This window comes from Aristolochia californica, unplaced genomic scaffold (genome assembly GCF_029961685.1).
Source record: "Aristolochia californica isolate CCGP_79_NKW_82.1479 unplaced genomic scaffold, dmAriCali1.0.hap1 SCAF_4, whole genome shotgun sequence".
Taxonomy (NCBI): Eukaryota; Viridiplantae; Streptophyta; class Magnoliopsida; order Piperales; family Aristolochiaceae; genus Aristolochia; species Aristolochia californica.
Window position 1 is genome coordinate 2,283,174 of NW_027182103.1, and position 11,310 is coordinate 2,294,483.

Here is an 11,310-nt window from a genome sequence, read left to right on the forward strand (position 1 = left end):
ACGACGGACAAGACAAGAGCAATTAGGAGCCTCTTTTCCATTGGTGGGACCCGTGGGACCCGCTTTCGGTAGGAAAATTTGTCTGCAGCTTCGAAAATAGGAACCGCATTGCGTGAGCGCGGACAAGCGTGAAATTTTCAAATTTCGGCGTTCGAAAACGCATCAATGCAGCGTAACTGTGAACCCGGCCGAATAACCAGCGTGCCGGTTTCGGTTCAAGCCGTTTCGATGCTTTCAACCCGTAATTAGTGCAGAGCGGCACGCCGGAATTCTTTCTTACTCCGCATTCTGATTTCACCGTACAGCAGGTTTCGTAAACCCTAAACAGATTCGATGACGTTTGGTGCGGTCTTCCACTTTACAACTCAGTCTCTCCCCCACGCCACAATGAGTTTTACCTCTGCCCTCTAATCGAATACCAGAGCTTGATACTCTAACCCAAGCCTCATACCTCTATTTCTAATTCAAGTGCAAGGATTATAAATGTCAATAATACTCTTAAAATTACACTTCTGCAAAAAAACATAAAAGAAAGAAAAAAATATTGTTATTATAAATCACCCTCATTTCCAAGAAGTTAATCAAAACGTCTCGTTAAAACAACGGCTAGAACCAAATCCCTCACATTAGAATGCTAAAAAATTGGTGGAAAAAAAGGAAATTAGAAATTAGATTACCAAAGAACCTATCAAAATACGCCACAATGAAAGATATTAGACATCAGAGAGGACGATAACATATTTATCAGAAAATAACAAGGCTAAGGGGAGCCTGGAATTACAACAGATACAAGAAACTCATACACGATATACTCAAACAAACGGCTTCCCCCCGCCCCCGAATAAATCATTCTGTAGAGGGCTGTTTGCAACATGGTTGCCTAATTTTACAACATGCAGCAATCTGTTAGTTTCTCAAGATTCAAACAGCACGCCTCCGAAAGCTGATCCTCGGTCCAAAGACCAAATTGCAGGTTGCGATAAATGCAAGAGCATCCCAAATCTTGCCAGAATCAGCGATCAATCAAAGCAGCATCCACTTCCGATAATGGAGCTGTGAAAGAACAGTTCAGAGATCAAACTATAATACAGGATCCAGAAATTATTTTTCACTTGAAAATTATATAAGAGAAATAGAGAATGTCAAATGATCTTACCCAGCAAGTCTTCGTATGAATCCTCAAACATTGACGACTCCATTAGCAATTGAGGTGAAAACACTTGCTCTGGAGTATCCTCTAAGTCAAAGAATGACGTATCGGAAGTAGATATAAAATATGGTGGACTGGGTGAGAGAGATCCATTTACTTTCTTTGTTTGCCTCAACAAATCAGACCCCTCACTGGCATTGCTTTTGGGAGGGAGTGATTCAGTTCTATTATTATTGTGACTATGCTGAGAACCATCAGGTAGAGTTACAGATAATCTTTGTTTGCTTTTGACAATAGCAGATTTGGTTGCTGGCCCTGTGGGTGAAAAGCTATTATTCGTTGTAACAGGTACAAAAAAATGCCTTGAAGAATCTTCGCTCTCGGTTTCCCGTAGTGAATCTGGATTTACAGAAGGCACAGAGAGAGCTGCCTCACGTACAGATCGCCTTATGCTCTGGACATAAGAACCTTCAGTGTCTGAAGAAAACAGCAAAAATAAATACCCAATGAGATCTCCTGAACAATTACCTAAAGTTAACAAATACGCAAACAGAAAAAAAGAAACCTTGAGTTAAATTATCTCCATGACCATTTGACAGAGGCTGCGGTTCTGTAACCGACTTCACTTCAGGCAAATTATCAACCTGATTAGTTGCAATATTGTGTCGCTTTTGCACATTAGAACCTCGCCCAGAGGAATTTGGAGTTAAACTAAATAAATGTGGAAGTTTAAGAGCAGGGCTAGTTGAAGCCTTCTCAAGCTGAATAGATGACATTTTTGAAGTTACATCTGAAACTTCATTGGACATATCCTGTTTAGTGCAAGAATTTGCAGCTTGTAAATACAAAATTACATTGTTCTTAACAAGAAAGAGAAGATTCCCTAGATAATTAGAATTTGAAAAGCAGAGATAACATAGCTTTGATTACTTACAAGTGTCCTTCCACTGCTTTGAGCTTGGTTAGGTGGTGTTGATCTACCATCATATTTGTCTATGGGGACAACAGGAGAAATACGGTTGACTTCTTCTGTGAGCTCTGATATAGTCTCTTCTATTGTTGGAGCAACTTCCTTGAGTTGATTTATGAATGCCTGGAATGGAAGGAAAATTTACTATGAAGCTTTTTCATTATGTAGATTAAGAATTGGCACAGACAGAATTCAGTACAGAGTTCTAGGCGACATGCTATAGATCATACAAGCAGGATTAAAAACCATAGGACATTTTGAATACAACACACTAAAAAAAAAAAAAAGCATTGCGATTCTAAACACACTTATACCTGTATGCTAGCCAAGTGTTGACGATGCTCTGCAAGGGTGGCAGCTAAAGATTCAGCATGACCGCTTGAACCATTATCAGAAGCGCATCGTAGAAGATCTGGACCCTCTCCATCATTAGCCTTGGCCTGGAAATCAGACAATATCCTATCAATCTTTAACTAGTTCTCCAAATATTTGCTAAAACGAGAAAAGATAATTTAGTGAACAAGGGAAATAAAGAAAGCCATGAAAATGCAAGGTAGAAATTCACATAACTTTCTAATTACAGGTCTTTTTCTATATTTGTAACAGCATCGGCTGTAAAACATTTGCATACCAGATGTAGTGATTGCTTATGAATTCGTTGCAATGCATGTGTCCAACGCCTAAGAATTTCTGCAATATCAACTGTAGGATGGACTCTTCCACTTCTATCATCCACTCGAGGAATAGTTTCATCATTTCCTTGTAACTGAATTGTGTCAATAGAGCTTTTCTCCTTGTCCTTACTCAAATTCATATCACGGTCATCTGGCTGTTTTGAGGATCGATCACCAGGTGGTACAGATGACATATCTAGGTTAGGAACCTGAGAACTCTGATTCATAGAGGCAAGCAAAGCTGATCCTGAGATACGGTACCTGGAAAAAGAAATTATGATGTGAAAGCATTAGGTACGACCCACATCAGAAAACCCTGAAAGAACGGTTGATATTACCTATGTTCACGGTGTGCTATTAGATCTTCAATGGGACCAGAAGCAAGAACTTCATGTTGATCTGTCAATAAAGGAAAGCAATGACAGGAAACAGGATGTGAATTGGTGAAAGTAAGGCCTACAATACAAGATATATGCAAAAATACAGGCAGAACAAAAAACAAAGTTCAGTGAATTTGTGTTAGACCAATTTGAACATTTTACAGGTAAATAGTTTAAACTAATCACCACTTGCAAAACAGTATTGAAGACCCATGCCCTCAAAAGAATATAAAAACCATACAAAAACTTCTTTGAAGCTATCTATAGATATCTTAATGAAGAAAACCTCCAGCAAGCGACTCCAAATGATGCAACTCATTCAGTTGAAAACTTAGCAAGTAAAAGTTTGACTGCGTTTGAGGTTAAGATGGAAGATCTGATAAATTGACCATTAATCACTCGTGCGGTGACTCTAAATAAGTGCACATTATGTAGCAGTGAGAAGTCTGAGAAGCTACTCTGAGCATCTCTCCTGCTTACATGTCAAGTCCTCTGCAACTGCCACCCTCCATCTACAGGAGCAGGGTATATGTCACCCACTTTTGTTTAAGAAAACATCTTGTTAAAATACCAACTAGCTTCATAAGAAGATGGTAGTTTGTGATGCCCAAACAATAGATTCTTACAACCCATAATCCGAATATAACCTTTATATACATTCATCACAGCCTTCAGATATTACAGCTGAACTCTAACCTCTACCATGCTAAAAGCAATTGGATCTAAGTTCCTGAAAGCATGCTGCATTACATAAGGATGTAACATCCCCACCAGGATCATGAAAAAGTTCTACCCGCATTTAATTTGAACAAATTTGGCTTCAAAGGCTTTCCATGCACAGTAATTCAATTGGCTTCTCTTTGCACATGATCAAATGAGTATGGTCTCTTCACCCTTCCAAAATGAGAAACCTCTCCTTGAACCATTCGCAGCAATAGCATTGACCCTGTCCCCGGACTTTGTTAGTAAGGCCAAAAATAGGTCAGACTTGGTCCACATTAAAGAACTTGAATTCAAAGCCCATTAGAATTTGATCTCATTTTATTGGTCTAAATTTGGATCCCAATGACTTCTCAGTATTGAGAGGTGACTATTGGCAGAAATTAGTTCAGATAGAGTCAGCAAATGACTTATAGAAAGTCTAGAAAAAGACTAGAATGAAATGAAATAAATAATCAAAGGGGTGATGAGAACTGTTAAGTTGGGTCCAAGGAGAACTGTTAAGTTGGCTCCAAGGCCCATCCCAAAATGACTAGCCAACTTAGGAAACCTCTTTCTCAACTAATAAACTTAAGATCTTTGTATTAACTAATCCATGTGGGACTATTCCTTAGCAAGAACATTTTGACATCATTTTTTGGCATCTATTATAAGTTAGCAGGACACTAAGAAGTAATTAGCCACCTAAGTTTTCGTTCAAAACAAAGAGCACAAAACAATGAGAAATGCGTGAGGTCTCCATTATCTTTTTTTTTTTTTTTCAAACAGCCCATAGACATATATCTAAGGAATTTAAGAAGAACTATAAAGGGGATTAAAAGCACCAAAGAGCATCAGAAGGTCATAGAAGTTCAAGCTGAAAGAAAATCGTGAACTAGGGTTTCAGCATAAACAAGGCTAAGGCAACTTTTTTTAACAAATAATACAAGAGCGTTAGAGTTGAAATGATGAACTCCCAACACTAATTGGTATTCTGAGAAGCTTAGGTAAATGCTTGAAAGTTAAAGAATTTAAGCTCACTTGGAGGAACCAATTTTAGCAGGTATGAATAGGCAAGCCAGAATCCAGAATTGGTAGTCACAATTTAGTAGATTTCGTTCAAAATTCAGTTCATAGTATGGAATTTCATCAGGTACAAGTTGGAACAAATTGCAAGACAAGGAGGTTGCTGGAAGACAGATCCTAGACATTGTGTAGGAGCTTTTGTTCTAGGTTCTAGTCACATTTCGGTCAATAAAAGTTCAAATAAAATAACACTTTCTCCTAGTCGGCTTAATTAATTAGAAATGTGCTCAAGTGTGTTCCTTTTACTGACCCATATAGCACTAGGCACTAAGGGTACAGCAATTTTCAAGTTCCACTTTTCAGTGTAGAACCTATTTAAGCCTAAACAAGTCCAAATTTAGGTTGGACTTGAAATCTTTTGCAGTGTAGATCTATATGAACCCTCGAAGACATGGAAAAAATGATCCTTTGTTTTTTTTTTAGTTTAAAAATAAATTTTTAGGCGTTTCTCTCGTCCTTGAAGAGACTATCCTATAATTAGCTTTTCAAGTTTTTCCAATCATAAACCTCCCCAAGTTTGAGTAAACCAAACCAAATTGTCATGGCAAGTTTTTCCCTTCTACCTCAAGACCTCCCAGGGATGGTACATCCCTTTGATCCATTCCACCTGTTATCTATTTCTAATTTCTCAATGATTGGCCTTTGAAGCTGAGTATTGTTCTCCAGTATCTTCTGATTATGTAGTAAGGCAAAGGAGACATTTGCCGAAGTGAGTTGGCCCACAGATGAGTGGAATGGGTGGAGGATTCAATGATTTCACCAAGGGAGCAGTGATTGAGAGTTCACCATTTTCTTTCAAGCCAAATATGCCATCGGACATTTTTCTTATTTGGAGGGAGGCCACGTATAGGATTGACCCAAGAACTTTGACAAATACTCTGGAAACCACATTTAGATGCCAAACCTTTTGATAATTGCCCCCCAAGCAGAGATGAAGCAGCAGTGGAGAACGATATGATTTAGTGACTCCTCCCTTTGCAACGAAGCTTATGAAGACACTTTAGTTTTGAACCCTTTTAAAAGCTCGTCACAGGTGAGAGCTTTTCAGTGAGCTGGCACCCATATGTAACGCAGAACTTTTTGGGGAGCAATGAGCTTCCAGGCTAGGGTGGTTTTCTGACACATTTGCAACCCTGGTTTGCATTAACACTGATCTTGGAAGGGCCCCTAATAATAAATATTATGTCAACCACCTCAAGAGGAATATGATTCAACTCCCTCTTTGTCTTAACTTCCAATTAGGCGATTCCCTTCTTTAGTCAAAAGAATAAGAGTACATCGAGCACACGATCATTCTCATCTTCCCATCAAAAAGTCATGTTCCACCACCATAACAATGGGATAGTAATTTGAATAAACCTTCAGAATGTAGCAGCAACTCAATTTCTCTTGTTCTGTGCCTAATAGCAATTTTAGCTCAACAATCCACATAGAGTAGCACTCTGTTAGTGTCCTTTTGAGAAAATGGTGGAAATATGCTACACCCATGAAACGTATATCCAAGAAGTGGTAAGTCCCCTTTGTTCCTAGAAAGTATTCCTCCGAAAGTACGGTATTTTTCAAGCTAGAGTTCTCCAACCTAGATGGCTGCATTTGACTTAGAAAATGAACCATAAAGAAGCACAGGAATGAAGCCGTATGGAGATTTTAACAGAACAGAAAACAGAGCTTTCTGAAGGAATATGACACCAAAAGATTGATATTTAAGAGAAACAGAAAAAAGGGGAAAAATAATAGAATCCCAATAAGAGCTCCATATGTGAATTAAACAGATGGAATGTGCATTGCAGGTTGGAGCCATCAACAGGGGCTCCTACAGCTGCCAAATATATTTCCCTAGCTTGTAATATTATCATAGATTTATAATAAAATGATACTTCCAAAGTAAAGGGACACATCTTGGAGCAATCAACAGGGGATTCTACAGTTGCCAAATATTTTTCCCTAAATTGTAATATGATTGACTGGTAATAAAATGATACTTCCAAAGTAAAGGGATACATCAAATTAATTAAGGAAAAATATACACCCAAGATGTTCAAGCAAACCACAAAAAAAAAAAAGGATGCACTTACTCTTACGAGATAATAAAGAGTCCCATTGACGAGTTGCCTTAGAGACCAAATGAGAATTCTGGCCTAATGAGCTTGACACACGATCATCCCATGGTTCTCCTTCCAACTTCACTAAGTTTCTCAGATCTTGTAATTTTTCTAGTTCTTGTTGCAAATAAGCCTGCATTGTGTTACAAAAGCAGACACCGAATAAGTAATAAGAGATCATCGTCCAATTGTCCTATGTTGGAGAACAGCTTGTGCCAGAGTAAATAAGTAAAACAATAAAAACCTATTTGTCAGCAAATACATAAAAAAAAATTATGTTGATAGATAATGCAGAACTGATTTTCTTGTTTTGAAGTGAAAAATATATCAGAGTCGCACGCCCGCACGCGTGGGAGGGGGGGATTGGAGCACGGCTGGTACTCTCATGAGAAGGAACGGGCAAATAAAGAAAAAATAAATTAACGATAAAAGGATGGGGCAAAACATAGGTTTTAGAATGTAGAATTTTGATAAATACCTCTTCTGCACAGAGACCACGGAACTCAGCAGTAATATCATGAGCCAAGCTTGACCAAGTAGCCTGCCGTTGAACAGCTATATTTGCATTTTTTAGAAACTTCCTCCTTTCAAGGGCTATCCTGGCCTATTCAAAAAAAGATGCAATGGGAGTAAGAAATATATCAAGAAATACAAGGCATATGTTTTTTTTTGAAAATAAATACAAGGCATATGTTAACACAAGCAGAGGTAACTCACGTATGAAGGAAGAATCAAACAAATGTTATAACCACAAATAAGTCAGTTCAAGTCATTCATTCATTATTTGCTACAGAAAACACAAAATGAAGGATTTCCACCCAAACTACCAAGTATGATGATTAGATAACCAATATTTGTATACAAGAAGACTATTTTCACAAAAGACAGAGGGAAGCACACCACATATATGGGAATACAGTTGAAATATTTTCTTAGTAAATTCTTGACCAAAGTTCCCAGACACATCTTTGCAGTGACAGCAGATCAAAGATACGATTGAAGACCGAAAATCTCAAAAATTGGTCAATAAAAGCTATGTCTTATGGTCTGGAAACATATTGATAGGACATTGTTCCAAAACATAATCACGGATCACACAGAAACCCGGTTACAATCATCTAATTTGATCCTCCACCCGTAGTGGCAAAACAGAACTGCCATTACATCATGATGCACATTTACAGAGCCCGCTAGATAGTCCAAGCAATCATTTGTCACTACATCATTTGCATACTCAGGACAAAAAAAAACCTTTCTGCCAAATGGAAGCAGGAAACTTTGCATGACTATATGCTGACTTGAGATGTGTACCCAAGCGACTGTCTCACCTCCTCATCACAGCTTTAAATTTTTTCTGTAGCAACTCAGTCAGAATAAATGAACTTTTTAAGATAGCATCAGAGATGGGAGTGGAAAAGGGAGCCTGGAGGAACAAGTTACCTTTGTCACAGGAAGTAATGCAGCAGCATGAGAATATGACACATCCGTCAATGATGCAGGAAGTGGGTTAGAAGCCACATCAGCAGCAAAGGATCGTCTATGAACCTCTCTTAAAGCATGCAAAGAAAGTTGCCATAGAAGCTCCACAAACCTGATGGCAGAACATAATTATATATTAATGAATATCTAGGTAAGCTACCTTAAATATGCTTAGGCATAAGTCAGTCCATTATTATGCTTCCACCAAGTTGCTTTTCTGATAAATGACATACATAATGCCTGAGATTGGTTCAGATTGGCTATTGAATGAAAGGTACACAAAACCACAGTGAACAACTTGTCACTGATGATGAACATTTTATTTTCCTTTTTGAACTAGCGGATCACTGATGATGAACAGCATACAATCCAGTAGAGAATGGTTTAGTTATCAAAAGTTACTAGAGACTGATTACTCACAAAATATCAACAACTATCCTATTTCTTACACCAAAACTACCAGTACAGTGTTGCCCGTCTTGATGGCATTGTCTTCAGTTAAGGTTAGAAAGAATGAGAAAACAAATATATTCTGAGTGAAAGAAAAACATGTAAGTTGATATAGAAGTACAGAGTAGCATCAACTGAATATCAAACCAATGACATCAGGGAACCACAAAAACGAACCCCCTACTTAAATAAACCCAATTCCTCTGGCATGTACAACACAGCTGCAACTCTATAACTTGTGTGCCAGAATTGCAGAAAAAGCTGACAATCACGACATAGAACAAAAAAAAAAAAAATGTAGCCACAATTCTAAGTAGTTAAAAAGGTAAACTACAAGTTAAGTTTTTCAAATAATGTAGCTAAAATTTGACGCTGTTAAAAAATTGTAGCTACAATTCAAAGAGGAATAGAAGTTTCACCTCGGCCCACAACAAGTAGCCAGCGAAGAAACCCTTGAATTGCTCCTCGGAAGGGCGCCTTGCGATTCTAACTCAGTAATAATCCCCTGGACAATCTAAACACGAAAAAAAACAAAAATACGTATCACAGATCGTACAACATTCCGATGAGAAACCAAAACCACCAAAAGAAAGGAACTCATCCCGCACTACCTTGCGGAAGTCGCGCTGTTGCACAGAATCGAAGATCGGCCAGACCTTATCAAAATCCTGCAAAATGACAACAGAAGCTTGAAAAAAAAAAAAAAAAAAACTCGAGTTCAAAAACCAGAAACCAAAACGAACCGATCTGAGAAAAATCGAAGCACTACCTTAGCGGATTGAATTGGTCCTCTCAGGGAACACAATATGAAATACAGCAGTTGCTCGCCCATCTTAGGGTTCGAATGCCGAAATTGTCCAACCCGAGGAGTGCTGCCGTTCCCTCCGGCGTTCAGGACAGCAGGATCGAGACCTAACAGCAGGCAATTCGTGTACATTGCACTCTCCAGCTCCGCCTCTCGCTCCTTCTCCCTGTCCATCGTCATCTCCTCCCAGATCTCTCCGTTTTTCCCCTCCTCTACAAGGAATTTCCGCAGAGCTTCCGGTCGAAGAATTGCTGGTTTTCTTTTTTTTTTTTTTTCCTTTAAATTTCTTTCGGGGGTTTATTTCAAATCAAAGAGACTGACGTATTTTATTGTTTTCGGGATGAGCGAAATGAAACAAAATTTGAAGGTGGGCCCGGGCACGAGACGAAGAGAGAGCGATTTGAATTTCAGCATAGATCGCTGCTACAGTGCGCCTAGTGCGCACCCCGTGTTGACTAATTGATCGCTCGACCAGCCCGTCCTACAGCAAAAATGATGGAATTGGATGTCTAATCCTGTCCCTCCAAAGGATACCCTAAAGTTTTTTTTTTTTTTTACAACTATTTAAACTATAAATAAAATAATATATTTATTAAAAAATACATATTTATTTTAATACAATATGAAAAATCATTTGGTACGAAATATATGAAACGCTATTTCAATCATCCCATCATGATCAACGATTATCTCAACCATTTGATCAACGATTATTTCAATAGTTCGATCATGATTAGACTATTAAAATAACCGTTTCGTATATTTCACACTAAATAGTTTTTTTATATTGGATCATCTATGTATTAATGTATATCATATAAAATTAAGTTTTATGGGACATGTTCCTATTTGAGGCAGGGACATGCCAGTTTAGGACCAGTTCCATGACAAGCCAATGATCGACTAAGATAATTGTTTTGTATATTTCACACCAAATAATTTGTAGGGTTTAATTTGGTTCCCATTGATATGTAGGGGACAGGTTCATTGGCCAACGATCGGATGATTAAGATAATTATTTTGTATATTTTATACCAAATATAATTTTTTATATTGGATTATCCGTGTATTAATATGTATCATATTAAATTAAATTTTAAGGTTTAATCTGGTTCCCATTGATATGTAGAGGACAGGTTTCTGTTTGAGGCCGGGACAGGCCAGTCAGGACCGGCTCCGGGCCGGTTCTGGGACCGAGGAATACAGGACCGGTCCCCGTCAACGACTTAAGTTGCGTAGTTTAGTGTTTCGACCCTAGAAATGCTAAAATGCACTTAATGTGGACAATAAAGGGAAATCATGAGAGCGACTGGATAATTAAAAAGGAAAAAAAAAGATGATACCAGACTTCCAAATGATGCAAAGTGAAAACAAAACTTGCCGGCCGGTTCTGGTTATCGGATACACGTGCCAGGCACACGAGTGAGGTGTAGGGGCCCAGGGGGATTGCCTTCTCGACACTCATATTTATTTGATTTTGATTTGAGTAGCATCGATCTCCAATTAATGGATACA

General features: G+C 38.2%; 1 protein-coding gene across 1 annotated transcript; it reads right to left on the minus strand.

Annotated features, from left to right (window-relative positions):
• Nucleotides 1–740: 740 nt before the first annotated feature.
• On the minus strand, nucleotides 741–10,081 carry LOC137963745 (AUGMIN subunit 6-like). The gene is made up of 13 exons (XM_068810926.1): nucleotides 9,760–10,081; nucleotides 9,602–9,658; nucleotides 9,410–9,504; nucleotides 8,502–8,652; nucleotides 7,540–7,665; nucleotides 7,035–7,194; nucleotides 3,133–3,193; nucleotides 2,752–3,055; nucleotides 2,435–2,560; nucleotides 2,085–2,243; nucleotides 1,716–1,962; nucleotides 1,157–1,627; nucleotides 741–1,053 (listed from the first exon to the last, which is right to left on the minus strand). The coding sequence occupies exons 1-13, from the start codon at nucleotides 9,973–9,975 to the stop codon at nucleotides 1,013–1,015; spliced, it is 2,214 nt and encodes a 737-aa protein (XP_068667027.1). The 5' UTR covers nucleotides 9,976–10,081; the 3' UTR covers nucleotides 741–1,012.
• Nucleotides 10,082–11,310: the final 1,229 nt, after the last annotated feature.